Source organism: Hypomesus transpacificus, chromosome 6 (genome assembly GCF_021917145.1).
Source record: "Hypomesus transpacificus isolate Combined female chromosome 6, fHypTra1, whole genome shotgun sequence".
Taxonomy (NCBI): Eukaryota; Metazoa; Chordata; class Actinopteri; order Osmeriformes; family Osmeridae; genus Hypomesus; species Hypomesus transpacificus.
Genome location: NC_061065.1, coordinates 13,427,695 through 13,453,034, shown reverse-complemented (window position 1 = coordinate 13,453,034; position 25,340 = coordinate 13,427,695). Strand labels below are relative to the sequence as shown.

Genomic DNA, 25,340 nt, shown 5'->3' with positions numbered 1-25,340 from the left:
TCTCCAAGTCTCTCTCACAAACCTTGAAGTATTCTTCACTGAGGTAGCTCAGTGTGTGTGTGTGTGTGTGTGGTGGTGGACCTACCCAAGCAATTTGCAGATGTCCATCATATCAGACAAACTGGACAGTGATACCCGCGCCACGACTGCTCGATCGTCTACAGTTCCTTCTCGGACATGTTATTACGCACTTTGCCTGGGGTCAGCGTGTATGCATTTAATTGCAATTCGTTTTTAACAGAATGACAATTTTTTTTCAACATCGCATTTACGCACGGGACTTCCTCACGCGTTTTCAACCATGTGTCTGAAGATGAGGCAGTGTCAGAACACAGACTTCCAATAATGTCTACATCCCTAAAAAACTAAGACATTAATCTGAAGAGCAGCGTCAATTTATACTGTAATGAAATCTTCATTGAAATGCAGATTTGAGATACGTGGTGTGCGTTAATGGTCAGGACCTCCAACTTTTGTCGCGCATTCACTGCTGCTAGCCAAGGGATGACTCTAAACAAGCGACACTCACCTAAATTAGACAAACCACTGAAACCGAAGAACTTTGGACTTGAACAGATTTAGATCCCGACTGGCGGTCTCAACTTTAAAGTATTATAATGAACCAGGGCGTACGTATGCTGAGGGAATGTTGTTTCAAGCTCTCTCATGCCACTACTACCCATTTTGAAAACTGGACAACAATGTACCAGATTTCCTTTTCGGAAACGCCCGACAGAGACTTTGCGGTCAAACCTGGAAGATTGGATTAAGTTTTTTATTTAAACAAACCACGATCGTGCGTCCCACACTTGTTTTCGTGACACGAGGGCTGTGAGAAGAACAAGGAGTAATGCTGGTCCGAAGGATATTGCCGCTTACTTTGGGGTTTTCGCCTTTTATGTTGGGACACTGCTTTATAACATCATTTTTACTTTTATTTCAGGTGGGTTGACGATTATATAACCACTGTTCTTCCTAATGATTTGTTATGCGCCAAATCGAAGGCTGTAAGCGAATGAATATAGAGAGATTATTTTTACATTCGTGGTTCTAGTCATCCCAGAGACAAGTTATGCTGGATTTGGCAACCGTCTACCAATGGATTTGAGCTAATTCATGTGAATAATTTATGGTTATGCCAATTTATCTGTCTTGGTATAAAATGTATATTGCCTATGCGTGTGTGTCTAGCCTTGAAGGCTGAGTGCACGCCTGTCAGTGACAGAGAGACAGATACCCCCCACACACACCCCTTCCCTACACATACACACACGCACACACACCTTGTCACCTTGTTACCATAGAGTCATCCAGTTCAGTATAATGAAGTGTCTGTACAGTATTGTTCAAGGTACTCTGCACAAAGTTATTCGTGTATTAGAGAAATCTCAAGTTAGACTTTGGAATGTTTACAATAGGTTGATTTGGGTGCATGGAGATTCATTTTGGGGAGCAAAACTGTCTGTGGGAACTTGACTGAATTTGCAAGCGAGCAAAGGACATGCACAAATGCACAGACATCCTGTGCAGTCATGACTATCGTGATGCGGGGGAAGGCTTGAATGGTGATGGTGGTCTGGTTTGGAATAGTGGAGTGTGCTCATATTGTGTGAGAGTGCTAGGACTTTGCAGGCGTGGGCGGGGGAGCTTCAGCTCGTGGTGTCCCAGCTAGCTCGTTCTACCCACCACAACTCCATCTAGAGGCCCCAAGCTCTTTGTTCCACAAGGTTGCCCACCAGGCTCACCCATGGGGGAGGCAGGGTCAGAGTTCATCCTGAGGGGACTGTGTTGTGGGTGGGCATCCCTCTCACACCAGCTGCGAGTCCTGTTCTCCCTCTCTCTCTAACCCTCCTCAGAAGTGGGTGGGAAACTCCTCTCCACCATTAGTGTGAAAAGAGAGACAGAGTCTGCGTGTGTGTTTGAGTGTGCGTGTGAGTGTGTGTGTGTCTGTGGGCTTTGTCTACATGCACACACGTGTCTGCGTTGGTTGTCGAGACTCGAGTTCCCGCACGTTTCATGTGTGTCCCACGTTTTGTCCGCTTGAGTCAAAGGGGAGTTTGTGCCATGCTCGTTCCGAGTGGGTGCACGTGCGCGTGAGTAGGACGGATGGCGCGCGTGTCCACATGACAGCACAACCCCAGAATGTGTGAGGCTCCGGGTTCAGGTGCGGCGTAGCGGGAGGGGGGGCCTCATCTGGGCCGGGAAGCGGGACACACAGCTGCAGCCGAGGGCTGGATCTCCCACTGCGTCCTCGCTGGATACTCATGAAACGCCTTCAGCCAGTCAGTAGCCCTCCTCCCCTTCCACGCTCTCTCCCGTCGTGAACAAGCCCAAATAAGTACCGTACAACGGGCTCAGGGTTTTAGCCGTTGCTTTCAATCCTGAGCTGAAGCGTTTGTATGTCGACGGGCCTGGTGCGCGTGGAGGTCACTTCCGCGGCCCTGGTGTCCGAAAGTTCAGTGTCGTCCAAGCTCAACCCAAACGAAGACCAGAGCATGTTTGTACTTGTCTTTTTTGTCCACATCAAGAACCAGTGCAGGGGGTTGGGGTAGGGTGCAGTCGTCTTCCCTGATTGCCTCTAACGCCCAATCCCCCCTCCCCCCCTCCCACCTCTCACCACCACCTTCCTCTCTCTGTCCCTCTCTTTCTGCCTCTCTCTCCTGCTCCGTCCCACCTGTCTCTGCCCTCTGTAGTTCACTCAGGGAGAGCTCCAAAAGTCATGCGCGCGGGCCGTCACGGAGAGGGTGGGCGAGAGCTGCCAGCTGGCGTGCCAGTGTAGACCGTACCCTCCCCTGCCGCCGCCGCCCCCGCCTCCACTTCCTCCCAGACTGCTGGTCGTCACTGGTGAGTATGGGCGTTTACATATCCTCTCTTCCTGGAAAGTCTTCTTAATTGTTACATGTTGCGAACGTGGTCGGTGTATTATTGACGGCCCTAGTAGGCTGTCAAGTGTTTTCATAGGATTCATATCCAATGTAGATTTCACTTTTGCTTGATAGGTTTTTCAGTAACACTTTACTTTAGGGCTACATTAACAGTGTTACTAAACATCAGTACCTTCTACCTACAGTAACACCACTGTACTTATGTAGGAACAGCTTATGTACTTACACTTCATTACAGTTTGGCAGTACAAGTGAAACTTGGTATGGGGCCTTCCAGGGGTATGTTATAGTGGATGTTAACGTTGATCTTGCTGCGGTAACCCAAACTTCAACTGCCCCTTCACAACATCCACTAACCCCTTACAACCCTTCCATACACTGTGCCTTCTCATGCTTTCGTAATGACATATAAAGCTAATTCTTCATACCATTCAATTACTAAGCACTTCCTATGTAACAATGATGTTGTACATAGCTACTGTATATGTAACAGTACATATACAGTAGCTATGTAGTTACATTGCCATTATTTCTTATTTGACTTAGTAATCATTCCCAGATGGATAGTAGCTGGAAGTTACTGACCGTTGCTATATGATTCCGATTCACGCGGCTGATATCTTGAAGTGTCTGGTCTGACTCTAATCTAACTCCTTCTTAAACTGTCTGACTTTGTACGCGAAGACTTTGTGAAACCAGAATATTGTGTGGGATGACGACACTCCAAAAGTGGCCATCTTTTGACTTGTTGTAGCTCTGCTCATCGCAGGGTCTGTCTTCCATCCAGCAACTCCCTTGGCCTCTCCAAAGCCCCGGTAATGGGTGCTGCAGCTCCAACAATGCCATGTTTGTGCCCCGTGTTTTGTAGATACAGGGCTGGTGGAGGTGGATGAGAAAGTGTTTTGAGATATTTCTCAGGATGTTGTGTGGCAAGTGTGTCAACCTACAGTACACCGCAATCCCCAATTTCTAAGGATAATTGGATGACGACCTTGACTAATGCTGGCATAAACAAGAAGGGTTGTTCTTGAATTTACTTAATTTAGTTAATTAAGTTAAAAAAAGTTTGGAACTACCTAAATATCTTCTGTCTCACCTGTTTCCGCCTTACTCAGTTCACTACTTAATACATTCCAGAATAGTCACAGAGAACATATAGTGAGCTGTAGCAGTGAGCTCCCTCTCTCGTCACTTCCACCTAAATTAGCATTTCCTTATCCCAGGCAAAATGGATAAGCAATCGCACCACAGGATGCCTTAAAGGCCTACGTTTGGATCATTCCATCCACAGGCGGTTATTCAAATGTCTTCTACAGCAGAGGTATTTCATATGCGTCGACCTGACTGTGCACATGAGTTTTGAAGATATGGGTTGATCCATACGTGCGACGATACTTGCGTTTGATGACGCGGCTAGGAAGGCTGCCAGGGAGGGAGTAAAGCTTGGGATGTGGTGTCCTGGTGGGGATACATGACGCGGCCAGAGACAACGAGTAACAATGACATCCAAAGAAACACTTCTGGAGCTAAAGAGGTTTGTCATTGGCTGATGACGGTTGAGCAAATCAGCTCATTGGTTCTGAAACTGTCCACCTCGGCCCCAGGTTTGAGTTGTGACCCCGGCTATAAAGTACGTGGCTGTTAGTGTTGACACACAGCTCCATCCATTTTATTACGACAGGTTTAGATTCGAAATATGTCGATGTCTAGCCGGGTCATGTCTCTAGCCTGTCTTTTGGCCTAAGGAACAATAGATCAAGTAAACGTCCTTGGAATATAGCCTGGTAAAGCTACCGAAATCAATTTTCCCTAATGCTTTCTGAAGTTGCTCATTCGAAGCTGTTGTTTAAACCTTGAGTAAAACAGCAAATATATGACATGCCACTGATGGCTAGACCTACTGGAAGCTTCTTTATTTAGATGGACGTCCTCTTTTAGACTCATGCTGTCTTCTCATTCAGTCACTTGTTGTTCAACCCACTTTGTAGTTCTGTTCAGATTAATGCCTAACTTTGCAGAAATGCTGCAAATTCACATTGTCATGCATTTCTATGCCTCTATTTGTTAATGGATAGTTTTTGGGTTGGGAAAAGGGCTCTACTGTAGTGGCAATACATGCAGTGTGACCACACTGAAATTGAAAAATGCTACCAGTGTGACTGTAGTTATACAGTTATTAATAAGGTTGGGTGATAGACACTACAATATGTGATAGACGTGAATATCTAACGGGAGACGAAACACACAAACAGTAAGTCTATTATAAGAAATCAAAGAAACCCCTTGAGCTCTTGATAAACAACCAGTAAGCATTATTTGGCAAAGGAAGAAAATGAAATGCTCATAATTTGGAAATACCGGTTAGGCGATGGCAAGGAGTACCTTTGAATGTGCATGTGCTGGCATAATGAGAAAAGGTTTAAATGAGAAAAGCACTAGAAAAAAGGAAGAGCTTAAAAAAGAAAGGATTTTAACTGTGAGTGACCAGGGCTACTTAGCCCTGACTGTATTCAATCCTACAGCCATCCTCCAAAAACGGAGGATTAAAACTGAAGTTTGGTGCAGGCTGCAGCACATTTTAACATCCAATGTGACTTTTAGTACAGTACAGTGCGGCCTGCTTGCTCCGAGGGAATGTGCTTTGTCATGCACGCGGTCTAGCTCTCCCGACTGAGGAATGAGTGCATCCCCTTGGGTGACCACAGAAACCTCACCAGAGTTCTCCACTCAAATAAACGAGAGCGCGTCTACGCGTGGCGGCCACCTCATCTCCCACTATTCCCCCCCCCCCCCCCCACACCCCCCCTTCACATCTAAGTGGGAGCAGTGAGGCAGCAACTTCCATTGTATGGCATAGGCGTAGTTAGATCATAGAGCGCGGAGGCCTGTTATTGTTGTGTTACCAGCGCCACAAGCCTGAAAATAGACAGAAGATACTAAGACAGATCCTAGTTCAAACCTCTAGCAGACTGGTCATTTGTGTCTCAATGCAGACAGTCTGTAAAAAGGCTTTTGATCTGTTTTATTGCCACAGGGCATTGTATTCTAGACAGAACTGAAAGTCCTTATGCCATTTGTCATAGACAGATATGTTTTATGTAAATCCCCATGAAAGCGGGCACCAAAACATAGATACCGATCTGGGTTTGTTTTAACCTGGTGGCAAAATGATATCCACTAAAGTACGTGCTCAATCAGTTGTGTTGGCTGGAAACCATATGACTAATGCAGAAAATGAAGTGCATGAAAGACATTTCTTCACAGAGATGTCCGTATCCACAGTGGGAATATGAAGTTACCCATATCAAAGGAGATATATTTATAGCTCAGTATATATTTAGACACCTTCAATAAACGTTGGTATTTGTATCCCAAAAAGCACAGATTTATCTCAAAGCTCATGGATCACAAATGCATCTTTCTCACCTTTCAAAATAAAAGTCTGGTCTTTTGAACGACATGTAAGCCATTTATATTTAGCCAATCTTTTCTTTGAGCGTTTGTTGTACAGGACCAAATCAAGAATTGTTTGGGATTAAGTGTTTGAAATACATGGTCACCCTTCAACTCTTGTTTCTTTTCAATGAGTCCAAAACCCACCAGTACCTTGAAATCCATCCCCTTTGGCCCCGCTTGAGGAATGATGAGACTTGAGATGCGTGTATAAGTACCGGTGTGACGCACATGGCTTTGATGTGACAAGTGCTCTTCTTTACGTGTCAGCCCACTCCCACGGAGGCCTGTCGTCTTTCCTCCCTACTCTGTCAGTCAAGGTTAGGGACGAGAGACACTGTGTGTCTGTGTATTTTGTGTACATACAAACATGTGCAAGGGATAGTCAGAGAATATGTTGAAGTGTGATGTTTTTGTGTCGAAGCTGTGTGCTGTATGTGTTTATGTTCTGTCACTGAGAGGGTGACAGAGGAGGGATGGTGTGTGTGTGTGTGTGTGTAGCCTTGTTGTATGTCCGGAAGGCTGTTTGGGCTTTGCAAGTGTTCATACGCCTGTTTATGCAAATTCCGACCATGTCAAGAACGATTAAGCACTCTTCTTGTGTAGGAAGTAATTACTTAAAGCAGAATTTTCCTTGTATGCCAACAACCTGCTATTTCTTTTCTTTTTTTCCCTTTTCCTCTTTCGGGGTGGGGGTTGAGGGTGTGAAGAGTTCTCCTATATCTAATATGGCGCAGCTTTTTCTTCTCCTAATCAGTCAGGTGCTGCCGTCCCTGGCTGTCCGGACGGAAAATCAATTCTAAACATGCATGAGTTGTTTGAGTGCCGGATGCAGATAGTTATCTTATCCGTTTTCATTGCTTTACTGTAACCGATTGGTGAATATCCCCCTCCTTCCTATCATTTTTCCCTGCTGAATTATTCAGCGGTGTGTCTAAAGGACAACGATCCCATACCTGCAGCTAAGTGGAAACTAGAAAAAAGTCAGAAGTGGAAAATTGTCTTACATTAGCGAGGGGGGGGGGAGATAACATGGCACGCTAACACCACACTCAAAAGCTGCAGCGATGCAGTTACGCAACATGCAACTCAGACACTGTTTGCGGTGGAGGAGTTTCAAATGAAGTGACTGGAACCCATGTGGCTTGATCCCAATCCGTGTTGTGTGTTGACGTACGGCCCACGACCCCAAAGTGGATCGCTTATGTGGGATGGATGTGCTGTGCACACACACGAGCGCCAATATCTGTCAGCAGTACCACTACTGGCAAGGTGTAATCTCTGTCGTGCCTGCTTACATAAATGCATTATAAGCCCTGAAGAGTACAGCAGTCTCTGGCTCGGCTGCTCCGTTGCTGGTTTGCATTAGTATCTGCTACATTGTTAGTGTCTCTTAAGATCCAGCCGACTCATTGTCTTCTGTGTGCTGTCCCTCGGAGTGAAGGGAAAACATGTCACAAAGGAGCAACTGCAATGCTAGTGATGGCACTTTGCGTTAAGTTGCCTATGCAGAATGCAACATCCTACTTGTGTTTTGAACGAGACTGTATAATTGATCATCTCTCCCCACTGATTACTGTAATATAATAATAATCATTTGAAAGGGTCCCAGTGTAACCACAGAAGCAGTTAAACTTTTAGATCAGTTCTGAATATAGGGTTTGACACCGTGTAGGCCACAATGGGAACAATGTAATGTATTCCACTGTCGGTTTCAACTGGGGAAAAGGGTGTTTGTCAAATGTGAACAAGATGATCATTCTTACTAACCTGACATCATAACAAACACAGATTCAAACATGCATCTTTAAATGCATCAACTGGTTCAGGTTAGGGTTTGAAATATTCTGTAGAGTATAGTATAGTTCAGTTTGTGATTTGTAAAGTTAGTTAAGTGTTTATAGACCATCAATGGGGGTCCCTCAAAATGAAGTATGACTCAATGTGGCAATGATGAAATGCTGTATGCTGTCCTCTACTATCAAGGCAGGTGGAGGGTAGCCAAGGAAATGAACAAATTCATAATCGTTTATAACAAACTTTCGATGATTGATGATTATTACGAGATGTGTGACTCATTAAATGACCATCAAACAATATCAATTAATTTAAACTGTTTGTTGATGATTACATGTAATTACATGTTTCAAAGTGTGTAGGAGGACTGCTAACTATAAACTATAAGCCTCGAATTTAAGCTGTGTCAGTGAAGGCTGCCTGATATCTGAAGTTTTTCCTTTTTTTTTTATTCTTCCATCTCTATTCCTTTCTTACTTGTTTTATTTTTTATCATTTAATACCCATATCCCTCTCTTTCCCCCTAATGTGGGGGCCATTTTGTTCATTCTTGTAACATGTCATACTCATTATTTCACTTAGTCTAACGGTGGCCCTACTATCCGTCCACACTTGGCGTGACGCCTATGAAGGTTTCCCTTTTCTCAATCCCCCTAAAAGGGTGAAGACACCAGGCCGCTCATGAGCTCGGACAAGTACGTCCTTTGGCAGGGACCTCGTGTTTGTCTGTATCAAGTGACTCAACTGTAAACGTGCTTATTTGGGATCAAGAGAGTGTCTGTCGAAGACAAAACAGGGATGAATCAACACGCACAGAGAATAACACCAGATCTCCTCAGGGGCTGACACCAAAACCCTTGTAACTAGACTGTGTGGAGTTTGTCCATGATGGCAGAAAGGGTGAGCAACGTACTATGCACTTTAAGAAGAGAGTAAGCCACCACTTGAAAACCTTATTCCCTTTCTGTACAGTCCTGGTATGTTAATAGTAGCTAGCGAAAAGCTGGTTCAAGCGTTGCTCCAAGATAGCTTGGAACTGACTTTCCATTCATGTTAGCATGCCCGGTCTGTGTTCTGAAGGGAAGGACAAGGTAGGACACGCCCTAAAGTTTTCCAGGTCCCTGTCTCTGCATAACATCGTCTTCAATAGATTCAACCGACTCAGCCCACTCCAACTGTTCGAATCTTGAAATACATATTGAACGTGTGAGTCTACCTGTGCCCAGAGACTTTTGTGAAATAAGAAGTTCGATAAGCGTCCTGAGGGCAACTTCCTTATGGTCCACTGCCACACAGCAGGGAGAATCTCTTTAGGGAGCAGTGCATTGGCCTGGCCCCTTTCCAGCACTATCACTTTAATTAAAGCAGGATTTAAGAGGTGAGCCAGGGATTTGACTGAGCAAACAGTCTATATATTTCCTGCTGCACCAGTCAGACGCCCCGTCACACCTGAGCGAAGCCTTTTCCTGTTCCTTCTTTTCGATACCATTTCAACTAACAACCATCTATCAGGTTGAAGCGAAGCCATACAAAATGGAGTTGACAGTTCAAAGCATTGTTGCTTATAATGGGTTCAAACATTTATTTTTCTCACACATACAATTAAATTCACCTTGGAGTCATGGTTATGCTTTCTGCCCAAGAATCCTTATGCTTTTAACATGATCTACAAGCAAGTTCATAGAAGAGATCTGCATATTCTATCACTCCACTGATAGATGGCAAATACTCATGCAAGAGCAGGATACATACATTACATCCCTGGCTATTCACGGCTTCTTTAATTTGGAATTCCTTGCTTATAGTTTGTAAGAAGCACTTCACAATAAAAGCGCCATGTAAATGAATTTGGTAGTTGTACATGCACTGTATGATTTGAATGTCAGGTCTTTTCAAGCGTTTGCTTCATTTGAGTGGACTACAGCTGCCCATGGACTTCAGAGAGACCTCCCGCCTGTAGCCTCCTTCCTAAATGGGCGAAATGCTCAAACGAAAAAGTGGCTACTCATGTTGAATACATCCTAATCCCATCTACCATTGATGGGTGACTTTGAAATGATGAGTCTAGTTTCGGCATCTCTGTTCCTTCGCGTGATGACTAAGAAGATTTGTGAGGCTGGGGGAGGTAGGCTGCAACGCCGCCAGCGCTGTATTTGGCCTTTGCTCCGCTGCACGCTGGAGAGAGCGTGGAGGAGCCACCCACGAGACCAGAGCCCCCTTGCTTCCATATGTGGGAACCACAGTCACGTTTTTTACAAAGGTTTCTCGCTTTTTCGCTAACGATCCGTCTCCGCATTAACGATCCACGACGGAGGAAGAAAGCGTTTCATTGGGAATAGTTGTCACGTGCGTTTGACGATAAACTCCAACCTGAGAACGAGCTCGCTGCTCCATGCAGTAGCTTGCCAATCCCTGAGTAAAAAACACTGAAGAATCATAGAGCCTGAACACATTTCATACATATAAAAACACCATAGAAATCACAGTTTGATGCGACTCACTGAACTTAGAGAGAGGGGAGGAAAAAAAAGAGTTTGACCCAATTCTGGCTTGAAAGGGAATATTCAGTCAGTGTTATGCTGGAACCCAGGGAGAACACGTCCTACTGTAATGTCAAGCAAGCATCCTTTGTTTGCAGGGATGATAGCCTCATCAACATCATCCCAGAGTCCTGTGGCTGTGACTCAGATTCAGGACCCAGGGCCTGTCAGCTCGATGATCAGTCACCTCCGTCAGGGAGCCAGAGACGAGCTAGGAGCCCTGGGATGGGCGAGTGCCACCGCTGGGGGCGTATCTAGTCCAGCTCCCGCCAACCCTCCAGCCCTCCAGGGCAGATCGACTCCATCCAACAGGCTGCATTCAACCCACTTCAGTTGGCAAAGGGACATTTCTCTAGTTGTGTAATGTTGGCTTTACATTGTGTAATGTTGGCTCTATGTTGTGTGTGCCAATTTGGCAAACAGCAGTGTTCCCCTCGGTCAGTAATATTTTTATAGGAGCCATATCAAATTCATAAATGGTCATAACACCAAATCCAGATAATCTAGAATAAAAACGTATGAGTTGTGCTAACTTATTAGCACAACTCCTCAAAATGTAGTCAATCCGCTCAAAAAATGTAACGCATTCGCTGGGGAACCTTGCTTTGTGGTTCATCATCGATAGCTAAAGCAGGAGGATCACAACACTTAACACGAGATGCCCTGCACACGATGTGGAGAAAAAACCCTCTCGTCTGAGTACTGTTGTTGCATTCTGTATCCTGCTGTGTGTTATCAGTCTCTCTGCTTGTGCAATCAGTTGGGCCGGGGCCCCTAACTACATTAACCTTCCAGGGCCAGGTATAAAAATAGCTTAATCTAATAGTCCTGGCTTTCTGGCTGTAGTTGGGGCTGTTGGCCTTTACCGTATGTAGGTACTCGGTTCCTGTCTTGACAAGAGAAGATCTGTCTAAGTCAGAGCTGGAGGAGTATGCACTGCATCATGCCTGAGCTCTCGCTGTTCATCGCGGAGCTGAGACTCAGTGTGTAAGAACCAGGATGTTTGGACTTCATGTAGCGATACGTGGAGAAGGACGCACGCACACGCAGTACGTCCACACACCCACATACTGTATACAGGTGGGCATGCACCCCTACACGCTTGCATACGTGGGGGTGGTACCACGGCACAGTGCCTTGCCCTGTCGCTTCACAGCGACAAGGCCCTGGGTTCGATTCCAGCTTGAGGTACTGTTGGATGTGTGGCTTGCATGTTCTCCCTGTGCTCACAAGGACTTCCTCAGCCAAAGAGCCCCAACTAAAAGCATGCAGGACAGATTCATCTTCTCGCCATTTCCCTGGCCAGGGATGATTTTATCATCTGGACTTAGCCCCCGGCATATGTGGCTGAGCACTGTGCCTATGTGTGTGTGTGTCACTAATGAATGATAAGTACTACATTCCTTCTGCTTCTTCTCCATTTTGAGATGTAACACTAGCCAATAACAGTGCGAAAATCCCACTGTGGGAGTATTGTCTGGTTTGATTTGTTTTTTGCTCAAATGTTCCCTGGCTGTTTTGCATCAGACAGGGGTCATGATAAGAGCGTGAACAGGAAATGCTGGATGATGTTTAGACCGTGGCTTCCTGGAGCGTACTCAAAAGGATCGGTCCTGTGGGGTACACTCTAAAATAACACAACAGCAGCCAGTAAACATTCTGTCTCTGGCAAGAACGAAGACATGTTGCTTTTGCATCACAGGTGTGAATAGTTGCCGTTCGGTTGCAATACACTATGCAAAGAAAGATCACCCATTAGCTCATGCATAGCAATTGGCAACACTTTACACTCAGGTTATATTTACCAGCAGGTTCCGAAATAGCACTACCTATAGTAAAAACATTGTAGGACTTGCCCGATTACTACTAGCCCGATTCCCTAACCGCTCAGCCACCTGACTCCCCTGTAGTTAATACTTGGAAGTTAATGTAGTCTTAATGTAAAGTGTTGCCTAGTTGCTTTTGACATTAGTACTCTTCATTTCAACGAAACAGAATGCATCTGTTAAAGTATTGGGAAATAATGAACCAATAGGAAAACTGAGTGAGATGCATCTGCATAGAAAAAACCTCCAATACAAACGTATGTGTAGAAAAGAAATATATTTATTGCCAGTTCATAGGACTACTGACAGTGAGGCTGCTAGCCTTTTTCCTTTCACCCCCCCTACGTTCCCTTCTGTGTGTTTTGCTCGGTCACGTCTTCCCCTGGAGTTGCGTGACAGTCCAATTATCGGGTCCACTCAAGCCAGACGGCTCTGTAGTCCCACAGTTCAACATGACACCGCGGGCGGCCATATTGTTTTGGTGGCGACTGAGGGTGAAGCTAGGGCAGCCGAAGTGGAGGAGTCTGCCGAGGACAGGGCTGAGCATGTGTCACCATCTAACATCTCTCGCTCAACCTTTCCACACACGTAATATATTAATTCAATTAACATGAATAACATCAGTAGTAGTATGTGATATTAACACCAATCATCGTAATTCCATTTTCGGAGACACTTAAAGCAAATGACACACAACAAAAATAAACAACACTGCAATTGGATGAAGGGCAGATACATATTGTTTTAACTTTTGGCATTAAATAAATACGTTGTAAAATGAGTAAATACATGATTCTTCATCCGAGTTTTGAAAAGCTATTATCTTTTCCGACATTGAGGGGTACATTTTTCCACAAATGAGTTCAACAGAAGAAAAGAGCCTATCCGGTGGTGCCTGGATTGATCTTAGGGAGTCCAAAAGGGCTAAAGGCAGATGGATTGCTCATACAGAGTAGTGGGAAGAACACGTAAACACAGGTAGCAGGGGGTTAAGCCATGAGGGGGCAGGACGTTGCACATCACTGTCTTATCAGGGAGTGGGACATGGGCAGAGGGGCAGAATCTCCTCAGTGGTCAAACAGATCTCTGTTGATCTGGGAATCCGATGGGTAAACCCTCTAGAAGTCACTACAAATAACATGCATTTGGGCACATGCAGAGCCAAGCAGTCATTTATGTGTTGTGCCTGTGTGCTAGTGAGGGCATCAGCGTGCAGTGAGGTATGTGAGTGTGCAAGTGAAGGCACGTGTGTGTGTATTTTAGTTTCCATCACCTGGGAACAAAGCCATGGTCACACTTCATGCTGATGGAATGGGCGTTTTGAAACTGCACAAAGGGTTTCCTCATTTCCTGAGTATAGAGCAGTATTTGGTACATGAAAGTCAGTAGGGGTGAAATTGTAGCATATTTCTCATTGTTCTTAAAAATGACATTATTTTATTATTTCTCACAGTTTTCTTCTCTTTAATTGATTTGTATCCGTGTATCGAATGTGCGTGAGCCTGTTGTAGATGTGTATGTCACAAAAGTGAGCGACAGGTGTGTTAGTCACAGACAAAATGAAATATCTTCCTCCAACCCCCATTTGTCGTTTATCTGCGGGATCTTATCGTCTGTCACAGATGAGATGGAGATGAATGGCTTGTCCAGAGCAATGGTTATCATCCTGAGAGTGGGGATCCACAGTGTTCCCGGAAACAATTAACCCCAGCCACAGCACTCTGCGGTATCCATCTTAGATACCTTCCAGTCAATACGACATTTATATGGCCACACAAGGACAAGTGGATACATCCTTGATGTCATTTTGTGTTTGAGACATGGATAGAGAACGCACACATAAACGTAAATACAGCAAGGGTGAACCTCCGTTCGCTGAAAGTGGGTAATGAAACTGAGGAGAGAGAACCGTCTTGCTCATTGATACTTTGTCTATCTTAGGAGGCTGGAAAAAAGATCACTTTATTTAGAAATAGAAAAGAATTGAAAGTCCTAATCTTTTTTGTCCTTTGTATGAACACCAGCCAGCACACTCAGCCTTCTAGCAGTAGAACATAATAACACAGCGAGGCCAACAGCTACTGCCATACATTCGGGGCACCGTTCTAGTGATTGCCGAACAGGCTGCTTCTCCATATGAGTGTCTGGGCGATTAAGCTGCGAATGAGCCGTCTCCTTCTGGATAAGCGGGGCCTTTTATGGTTCCATTCGAAACCATGCTCGATAACGCACAGTGACTTGATAGCTAATTCCCATGAAATGGTAAAAAGCGGATGCAAAGTTTCACAGAAGGCTTAAAGCCTACAAAGTGGCACAATAGGCTTCAAGCCTGCAGGACTGGTAGCCACCCTGCTGAGCTGGCTCTGGAACCATCCAGAGCGCCACCTACAAATGGGGGATGAATGGTCCGAGATGGGGGCAATATGTGGGTGCCGTGACAAGGCACAGCAGTTAGAACAACAACTCCAAGTGATACCGTCCCCTTTTGGGTTTGTCACACTTTTGTCAGAGCTCTGCTTCCAATGCATCTACCGTAAACGTTGCAAATGCCCACGTGAGTACGTCTCGGTTAACAGTTTAAAAGGTGACGCGAATGAGCCGTCGCCTTCAGACATATCCACCTTTCTCCACTGTGTGTGTTCGTAATTCTTTGGCATGTGACCTTGAACTTTGCCCTCTTGTTCTTCGCAGTGGCCCCCTCCACGGTGCTGCCCGTGAAGCCTTGGTGGAAGGAGATTGTGGTGTTGGGAACGGTGGGCTGTGCCTCTTTTGCCTTCCTCCTGCTGACGGTCATTATCTGCTACAAGGCCATTAAAAGGTAGGCTTCCCCTTCCCGTCTACAGGCTGCTCGTTCATCTCTGGCTCTGTCAGGGATAATGTGGTTTGGTCTGCAAACCACATTATCACACAAACAAACCACAGAGACTTTGGAGTTGGGAATTGATTAACCTGCCCCCTAAGATGACTATGTTCTAATTTGACATTATTGACGGGCCTGTGGTGATTCAGGCTTGAATAGCATCTACACATGTACCCGTACATCTGTCAATTTGTCTCAAAACAAATGCGGCATATTAGCGCAGGATCATGCAAGAGTTGCTCCTTAGAAGGAATCCTAAATGACTATGTTTAAACCGTCCAGTGATCTCATCTTTGTCAGGGATTCTACATGAATGTCATAGTGAATGTATCCCTGTGTGAAACATATAAAAGCACAGCTGGAATCATTACATAGCTTTATTGAGAACTCAGGGAATGTTTCAAAGTGAGGCATATCACGACATAGCCTACCTCAAGCTGTCTGGGAGAGGTTGGGTGTCAGCAAAACTGCAGATGACACTCAACGTGCCATGCTAACGCTAACTCTTGCTCCATTGCCTGAAGGAAATTGGGTGAAAAGATCACCTGGCAGGAACGCAGTATGTCAGTCTTGCACCACTTGGGAGCTTCAACGCAATTCCACTTAAGGCAAAGGTTTGACATGGCCCCATTGCAGCCCCAAGCCCAACTTATGATTTATGAATTAATTTGACAAGTTCCTCAGCCACGCATGGTATATTTTATACACGCAAAGGGGTTGTATCCTGGAGTTTTTTTTTTCCTGCCTTGTTACGGACTCATGGCTTTTCAGAAGAAATGGTTTGGGTGGTGCTGCTAAGAAGCATCAGTTCAATCATCGGTATCTCGTGCTCTTATGATACCACACCCTTATGTACAATGGGAAACTATTTCAAGTTTAACTTTACTACAAGTTTTGCGTGTATATTTTTTGTACAATTTACCTCACCTGCAGCATGGTACTGTATCTTATTGTGCTTTGGTATCTGTATTGGTTGGTGAAAGTTGATGAACGGATGTGAGAAATATTATTATTTAAAAAAAATATTATAGGACTAATATTATTATTACTATGGTAAAAGCTCTGCATAAAAACAACGGCAATAGCAATTTTGCTTTTAGCAGACTGCAAAGTAGAACACTTCACCAGTTTTGTTTGAGTTTTTATTGAATTTTTTTCACAGATTTTTGTTTATAGATCTTCAATAGTTTTTTATAGCTTCATCAGTGAATAAATATGGAATCTTAGTGTGACAAAAAAACTGCGGTTTCTTATGATTAAACACTGGCTTTTCCCCTCTCTGCAAAAGGTCTACCATTAAAGCTAAGAATAGCTCCACTCTGCTGGTCTGTACTGACTGAAAGTAGATGTTTGTACTGTTTTTAGTACAATTCTGTTCTTACCTCAGTTGCCTTCATTCATACTGTATGCATACCTTGCAAGTGGAAAGTTATTGAGAAATTCCTCAGACTTCCGGTGAACACTCTCTATCGCCTCAGAATTAAGTCTGTGGATCTACAGTGTCTACGTTTTTTTTTCTTTAACAATGAACAGGCCCGTCTTCCCTATAAGCCTCCGTTAAAAATAACCCATTGTGTTCCCGGCAGCCTCCTATTCTTTCTGTACCTGAACATTCTATCAGGATCAACCAACTGAAGGGGGAACCCCATCTGGCAGCAATCTTCTTTCTAATGAACATGCTCAGTCTAGCAGACTTGGAAAGAAACACATGATGTCTCCCTTGAAGAGCACCCGGCACCATCACCCTGAGACACCCAGTGAACAGTGCGAAGAAAGTAAAGCTCAAGTGCAGGGCCTGTAAATGACGGCTCTCTTTATGATGCCACGTTTACTCTTTGTGTGTTTACTACGTGCCGTATTGCATTTCTTACAGACACAGCAATGGAACGGCTGGATGTGCTACAGTAGTTTCTCTGTATCCTTTGGGGGATTTCACGTGAAATATAAATGACACGCGTTTCATTTGGTGTTTTTCATTTAACTATACCCTTCAGCTTAGATTTTTTTTGTAAATGCAACTTGGATACTGCTTCTTATTATAGAATATGATATCCTGCTCAGTTTCATAATCTGCCCAGTTTATAGTTAGCGTATAATGACGCAGAATAACATTTTGTTGGCATTGTGGCCCTATTTGAAATGCAAACCGTTTGTGTACCATATGTGTGGATGTTTTTGGGGAATGTTTGATCAACTACCTTGTGCTATCTGCTTGCTGTCCACTGCATGCATCTCTTCTACATGATCTGTATTGACCTGTAATGAAGTGTGAGTCCCCTGAGGTAAATCTACCTCTACAGCAGTTCCCTCAGCCATCGGCTTTCCCAGAGTGAAAACCAGTTATTGCCAGGTGGGGGGGGTTTGGTGAGGAAGGCAACAAACAAACAGGGGAGGAGAGAGGGGAGACTTGTAAACCTAACAAAAGCAAATACAAATGTATAGACGTCAATGTGCCCTGGATATAAAGACCAGCTTTTGTACAGTGGAAAGCTCGTTACATGCACGAGAAACGTCTACAGGCAGTGCATTGTGAATGGAAGTCTTCCACTAAAAGGGACCCCTGCTTGAAAATACCTCTGATGGGTTTGGCAGCATGATGACCGTTTGGCTGGTAACTGACTAAAGCCATTTTTTCTACCGTTCTCTCTTGTCTCTCCTCAATCCATCCACGAGGAAACTGGAGAGCGTGGGTGAAGAGCAGACACAGGATGGGGATCAGGGTGATAACGGGTTGAGGATCGTGGGGGTGACGGGTTGTGTTGGTGGTGGGTTGACTCTCCTAGGTGGCTTACGGTCATGCAGATGTCAAAATTCAACAGCGAGACCCACTTCCACGAGGTCCGAGACTCTTTATGGCAGTTTGGTTGCATGTGAACAAACTAGCATTCCGGTTGTTAGTTTGATTGGTATTGTCGTTATATACTCAGATTCAGACTAAATTCGGTGTTGAAGTTTGTTATCTCCCCCCGCTCTCATCTCTCACCTTAGTTCTCTAACACAGAGGTAACATGCATTTCTAGAGATAATTAGAACAATAGCCACGCCCACAGAAGTACTCTTTTCATATTTTTTTACAATAACAACCTTGCAAACCTAGTACACATAGTTTCCAGAGTGAGAGGGCTCGCTAAAATATATATTTTTCTTCTTCTACTTCAAATATTTATATCCACCTGCAGTGTGTGGTGGAGCCACCTGTCATGTGCATATACTACAGGGTCATCTAATATTGATGGAGGTCCAGAGCTAGGCCCATTGAGCAGGGGGGAGGAGGGGGGTGTCTGTGTGACATCCCTGTGAGGGCCTCAGCCATGTTATTTTGGGCCTGCCGCTCCTCAATGAAACATGTCCAAAGCTCGATCCAGTCCCCAGATGAAGCCGTTCTAAGCCCTCCACCCCAAGACACACAGTCTGTGAATGGATGGGGGATGTACAGGTGTTACCAGTGGTATGCTACTGTGTATGAGTCATGCGGTTACTGTTAGCCCAGCAATGCACATTCCAAGATGGCTTGTGGCAAGGATGGGGGATAAAATCTGTAAAAGGATGAGCTCACTGCCTGAGAGCCTTGGGAACAAGAAAGCCTTCGATACGTCGGTTAGGAAAGGTCCATAAATGGCCTCTTAAGTGGACGCAACAGCAGTAGGTCGCTTTTTCTTATCTTGTCTTTTTATTGTTGTGTGATACTTCATGCAAGCCCGACTAATGTCCCTGAAACCTACTTGAGTGACTATTCTAGCAGCTCCCAAGATTAGTGCAGCATCCCAGGCCACGGACAGGCCACCTCGTATGTTACTTCCGTTAATAATATCGGCGTTATCCCACACCTTCCACTCCTGCTGTTACATTTACATTTAGCAGACGCTCTTATCCAGAGCGACTTACACTAAGTACAGGGACATTCCCCCCGAGGCAAGTAGGGTGAAGTGCCTTGCCCAAGGACACAACGTCATTTGACACGGCGGGGACTCGATCCAGCAACCTTCTGATTACTAGCCCAACTCCCTCACCGCTCAGCCATCTGACTCCTGTTGCTTTCACAAAGCAATGCTCCCTAGAGTACTTGGGTATCATCTTGTTGTCATTCCTTTATGTTTTTTAAGGATTCTTTTTTGATGGAGATAAACCATTGTTGTTGTCCTAGAAAGTATTTGAGGGAAAGATACACACAAGGTATTTACCATTTTAATGAGTTCAATAACTTTCCCTCAAAAGAAGAGAAGAGCTAGTTGATATTGAGGCGATAACGCACTTGAAAATCAACTGCGCAAAAATGCACTCATGCCCATTAATGGGTCAAAGTAACATGTTCTGCATAGTTTAAACATGTTTATGTACAGTAAGCAGACAAGTGCACTTATGGATGTTAACTTGGGGTTTGATTTGTTTACGATTGCGAGGAAATCTGTGCTTCCACTTCCTTGGGAAGCTACTCAGAGAAGGTCTCCCAGAGAGGGCCTTGGCAAAGAGGTCCATCTACTTCCTATGGATGAACCTAGCCAGGATCTCAGTTACTCAGGTGCTGCGGTCTCCCAAGAATAGAGGATGGAGAAGAAAATAGGTGCGTGTGCATGTCAGTCTGCGTGCATGTGAGTTTGGTCCGCTGAGTCAAGTGAAAACGGTAAGAGTGACACAGCCACTCTGCTGAAAGAGACTTTTTGGACTCTCCTCCTGGCGCATTATGTAAGCCCCCGGGGTCTATCGAGGGGACGGGCGTCTGGCAGTGTGCCTGCAAAGAAAGCAAATCATAACATAGAGCCACAACGACAGTGAAAGGGGAGGTGGATGAGCTCACCCCGAGCTGCCAAAATGGATATGTCTCAACCAGAAGCAAAAACAAAGGAGATTATTGCTATCCAAAACAACTTCACCCCTCATCCCGACACAACTTCGTGACGTGATACGGTTCCCTTTGAAACTGGCAGTCTACTGTTCAAAACACGGACCTCTCAGCCTCCGTCTGTATAGACCTCGATCTGTCTTTCAAATGTCATTGCGTTTGAGCGCCATGTAAAATCTTGTGTGGATGAAACTCAGGGACTCACCCTGGGTATCGTCCCACCTTGGGGGGGGGGGGGGGGGGGGGGGGGGGGGGTCTGAAGGTTGTCCGTCACTCAATCGGATTTGCACTTTGGTGCTTAAAGGGTATACTGGATGAGAGGATCTCTTCCTGCCAGCGACTGTATATAGTCGGCACAGGTTCTGAGCATGACATTGACAGACTGGGTGCTCCTGCTTTGACTCATTGCAATCATCCACCTTGTGGATTGGGGGTATGACACCTTGAGTGGCTGGATGGTCTGTCTCTGAGAAGACTGTAGGTTCAGGGTCTGCGAGTGTGTCCGATGCTTTCCTGCCTGGCTTTCAGCCAATGGGGATTCTCAGAATTGAACGCCGTAAGTGGTGGTGTTTAGATGTAACCAATGAATCCAGTGCATAGCTACTCACTCTCTCATCGACATAACTCTGTTCCCTGTGGCTGATCACAAAGGCTGATCAGGCCTGGGGAGGCCCAGGTGTGTATGTTATTGTTACCTTCGACCTTTATTGTTGCAAACGAGTGTACTTGACAAAGGTAGGCAGGAAAATGCAGGTAAGCCACAGGTGAGACCCAACAAAATGCTTTGTGCTGCTTGAATTCTTCCTGTGTTAAAAAAGAGAAGGTACGTTTGCTGAATGCTTTCATGCATAGGTGAAAATGTTGTTTTGTCCTGCACCTGACCTAGAAACTCTCAGTTCACTGTTTCAACAAAATGGTGTGCTAACTGAATATGGTAGATGTGGAGCTGGTAGATGTGGAGCTGATGGATGCCATATTTTGTATGACCTCTCTCTGCTTCTCTATCCTTCCCCCTCTTCCCCCCTTTCTTATTTCTCTCTCTCTCTTTCTCTCTCTCACTCTGTCTGTTTGTCTGTCAGTCTAAATGTATCTATCCATCTATCTATCAACTTTTCTCTCAATCTAAATATCTACCTATCACCACCTATCTGTCTCTCTACCTGTCTAACTTTCACTCTTTCCCCTTGGGAAATCAGAAGAGCCAGGATGTTGCCCAGCGTAAACCACACGAGGGGGCGGTGTCTTTGTAGGAAAGCCCCCCCCCCCGCCCCAGGTGCCTCCACACTGCTTTTCACAACAGATGGCCTCCCCACAGGAAGTGTCTCTTCCACCCTTCCCCAAGGACCAGAATTGTGTTTATCACGACAAAGGAGAAACAGCATTCCCCGTTCGTGACCGTATCTGGAATTTAAAGGGGAATACCAAAGTTGTTCGTATGACCCTACCAATATTGAAGACTAACTATATATTGATGGTTACAGCACAGTCTACAAAATAGTCTGAGGTGGCGTTACCAAGAGACTGATCCCAGAGCCCTTAAAGACCCTATTGACCTCGTTGCTCAAGCTGAATCTTGCCCTCCTTGCAGGGACCTTTAATTGAGTTATTTGGCTGAAAGGGTCACATATCTTGGATCTCTAATTAGGGACGAGGCAGGATGGTTCAGTTGAGTTAGAGGAATAGGAACGCTACACTTACTCACTGTGTCATTAAAGGCGGCAGAAAGTCATTTCGAGAAGAGGATAACTCATTTTGACGACACTCCTCTGCAATGAATCAGCCTCCGCTTTGGGGATTCTCACTTGCTGTATACGGCCAGGCCAGCTCTCCGCTCTCAAAGCCAGGCAATTCTGATTCATATTTACAAATTAAAGCTGTTAGACTGAAGATTTACATCTATACTGTTTCCAAAGATGTAAACCTTTCAAGGGGAGAGTGTTGATGAGATTTTCCATTTAGAACTGTAACTAAATCAATGCAGTAATTTCCAGAGTGCATTTACAGTATGATAAGATATCCCTGAGTTACTGTCTTTCGTTGATGTTGTATGGGATTGTACCCTTTGGTGCTTGGTGTTTGAGCTTTTAAACTTGATTTAGAGGTAAGCCAGTGAGTTTCTATGTTTATCTTAGGACTCAAATTTGCAAGAAGGGGGGTTTAAAAAAGCACTTTACAGAATATGTCACATGCATTACCCTGTAAATACTAACATCTGATTCTTTCATCCACCCTTCTCATAGAAAACCCCTGAGGAAGGAGGAAAATGGTACGAGCCGAGGGGAGTACGCCATGAGCTCACGCACCTTGAAGACGGTGGACACCAACAACACAGGGGTGTAGTGAATGTCCAGGAATGATCGCATCAACTCAACCCACTAGAAATGATAAGCGACCTATGTTGAGGTTGAGAATATCGGGCGAACGGTCGAAGAGAGATTATGAACTTGCACGACACCAGCAAGTCATGGGTCAGCCATGTTGGGAATTTTGATAGAATGGGCTGGGGGAAAGCATGGGATTGATATACATTATGTGTTTAGCCGAGGTTTGCAGCACCCAACGACACACAAATAGGGCTTGGAACCCATCACCAGAAGGCTCATCTAGTGGGACTTTGGTGGGTACTGTGACAGCTTCCAGAAGACAGATAATATGTCTGGCTATACCTAACCCTGAAGACCCCTCAGTGGACAGCAGCAAGACATAAGATGCCGGTGATTAAAAACACGCATGCACTTTCTGTTGAATGCAAAGACTTTTTCCATTTTGTCTTTATTAGCACTTCTCAATTTCCAATCCTACCCATGACCCTCTGAACAATGAGAAGCGACAGTGAACAAGGTGGACAGGACAGTAAAAGGAATAAATCCACTCCCTTTGATCGAGTATGTCTTTGATGGAAATGGCGACGGAAGGATAACCATAGTCTTTAAACCAAATAAGATTAATGAAGTTCCAAAATCATTTGAAATCGTTCTCCTGATGGGTTTTGACATTCGTTTGCTCTCTGACTATGCAATTTGAAAGGAAAAGAGATATCCCAAGATGTGTCCCATATGAATATTGGTAATGAGCATGCCCTTCTGTACATCTACGAAGGTTGTTGTTTTGTGCTTTCCAATGCAGGTCAATGTTTCAGTTGCCAGTGTTTGTACTGTATGACGCTTTATGACATGACTTCCTGAGAGTTCATAAGAGCTCCTTAAATCTAGTCTATCTACCATCCAGCCCACAAAACTCAGTTAACAGCATTTACTTGACCGTGAACCTCCCCCCAGGGGTTACATTAAATAAGCAACTGAAATGCACGACTGATGTCTAATGTACTGTACATTGAAACCCATCAAGTAAAACACATGAATTCATCATTATGTGCCCATTACTTGCCAGGATCCCTCTAGTAAATGATTACCACATTCGTCTAAATTCAATTTCTTCAGACGTTTTCTTCCTTTGTCAAATGCACGGAGGGCGTCAGGATGTTGGCCTCGTCATTGGCCGACAGTATCTACTCCTGAGTGAGCAGGCAACCAATGTGTTCTTAGAATTGGACACATTGAATTTATTTTCTCATGTATAAGAACTTAAAAGATATCCCAAGAAATAGCCACATTGCCTAAGTTCAAATATTGTAATGTAATGCGGGCTACTGTGTCATTTTGCATAACCTATAAAGGCTTAATAAAGGCTTCGTATAGTAAACCCACTATAAGTAGAAAAATAGATGTTTTCCAAATAATTAATATTTATTAAGATTAGGGTTAGGTTGCATCAGACTATAGGAAATGCGATTCAACAAGAGGTTTGTGTTTGGCAGTTTTCCTCCCATTTATGCTATTTTTATTAGCCTATGAAAGATTCATTCGGTATCATAGGAGGGGGTTTACCTCATGGGGTCAGAGGTCCTCCCCCTCCTCTACGTCGTTCTGGACAAGAGCGTCTGCCAAATGTACACATTGTCATTAAGGGTGTGAGCTGATGAATTGATCAAATTGGGACCAATTCCAATAACATCTCTGGCAATCCAGCACCCTTCACTTGTGTTAGCTCACGAAACCCAACATTGGGCATCACAATTAGCTATATTAATTTCAATACTTCTATATAGGTTCTGATGGTTGGAAATATTGGTATCAAACGCATCTAATTCAGTGAATCTACTATTGTGACGGCCAACTAATACAGTCGGTCAGGTTTTATGTAGATACTGTTGTGGGACTTTGGGTCTAAATCCTATTAAAACCTTTTAGTTTTACAATTTTTTTTATAGAACTTGAGGGAGTAGTCTATAAGACATCCTTATGATATGGAACTCCCCATTTCAACAATGAATTGGGTCGTTTATCAGTGCAGCCCTGTACAATGATTGATAAATCAATCTCAATATCATTATTTGGGGTATAGTGCTATGGCACTTGATTTGATAAACACTCCAAGTCAATTACTTAAGTCAGATACAAATGTGGTACTTCAGTAGTCTAAGCTTAATATCCTCAGTGGTTGGATACAAAAAAAAAATACTGATTCATGATGACTTCACAACGTAGCAAGGGACCTCCTTTCATTGTAGTGATAAATGGATTTTTGGGGAGATACAGTATCTGTTGGGGACATCGTTGTGGACATGCTTAAATGCAAAATATTTATGAGAAGCTGAAAGAATGAAATACAATGGAAGTGTGTATGTATTTGACCCCGTTATTTCCTGTTGCTAAATTGTTGGAGGCATACTGTACCTCCCGCTTCGGTCCACTTCAAGGCTTAGACTACAGTTAACTTCCCTCCATGAACATAGTTGTGTATAATATTGTACAAAAATGAGTCTGAAAAATATTGCATGAATGTAAATAGTATCAATATTAAAGATTTGCCTTCTTGACTGTCTACTATGTGTACAGAATAAAGAACATGTTTATAGAATTAAATATATAAAGAGAAAAAGTTGATATGCTAACAATCAGAGTTGTACATGATGTTGTGTGTCTGGAACAAGCCATTAATGTATATTGGAGTAATTAAAGGTTCTTGCACAATGTATGCATCACATACCAAAACATTAAACATATATATTGTGCATTTAACAAATTTAAATTGCAACATGCTGACTTTTTTAGTTTTAAATAAAATTGTACTATTGAA

At 44.2% G+C, this 25,340-nt stretch overlaps 1 protein-coding gene across 1 annotated transcript; it reads left to right on the top strand.

Annotated features, from left to right (window-relative positions):
• On the top strand, positions 1–25,340 carry prima1 (proline rich membrane anchor 1). Its single transcript, XM_047021891.1, has 4 exons — positions 1–943; positions 2,694–2,844; positions 15,193–15,319; positions 22,442–25,340. Exons 1-4 carry the CDS (start codon positions 851–853, stop codon positions 22,539–22,541), a joined length of 471 nt encoding a protein of 156 aa, XP_046877847.1. The 5' UTR covers positions 1–850; the 3' UTR covers positions 22,542–25,340.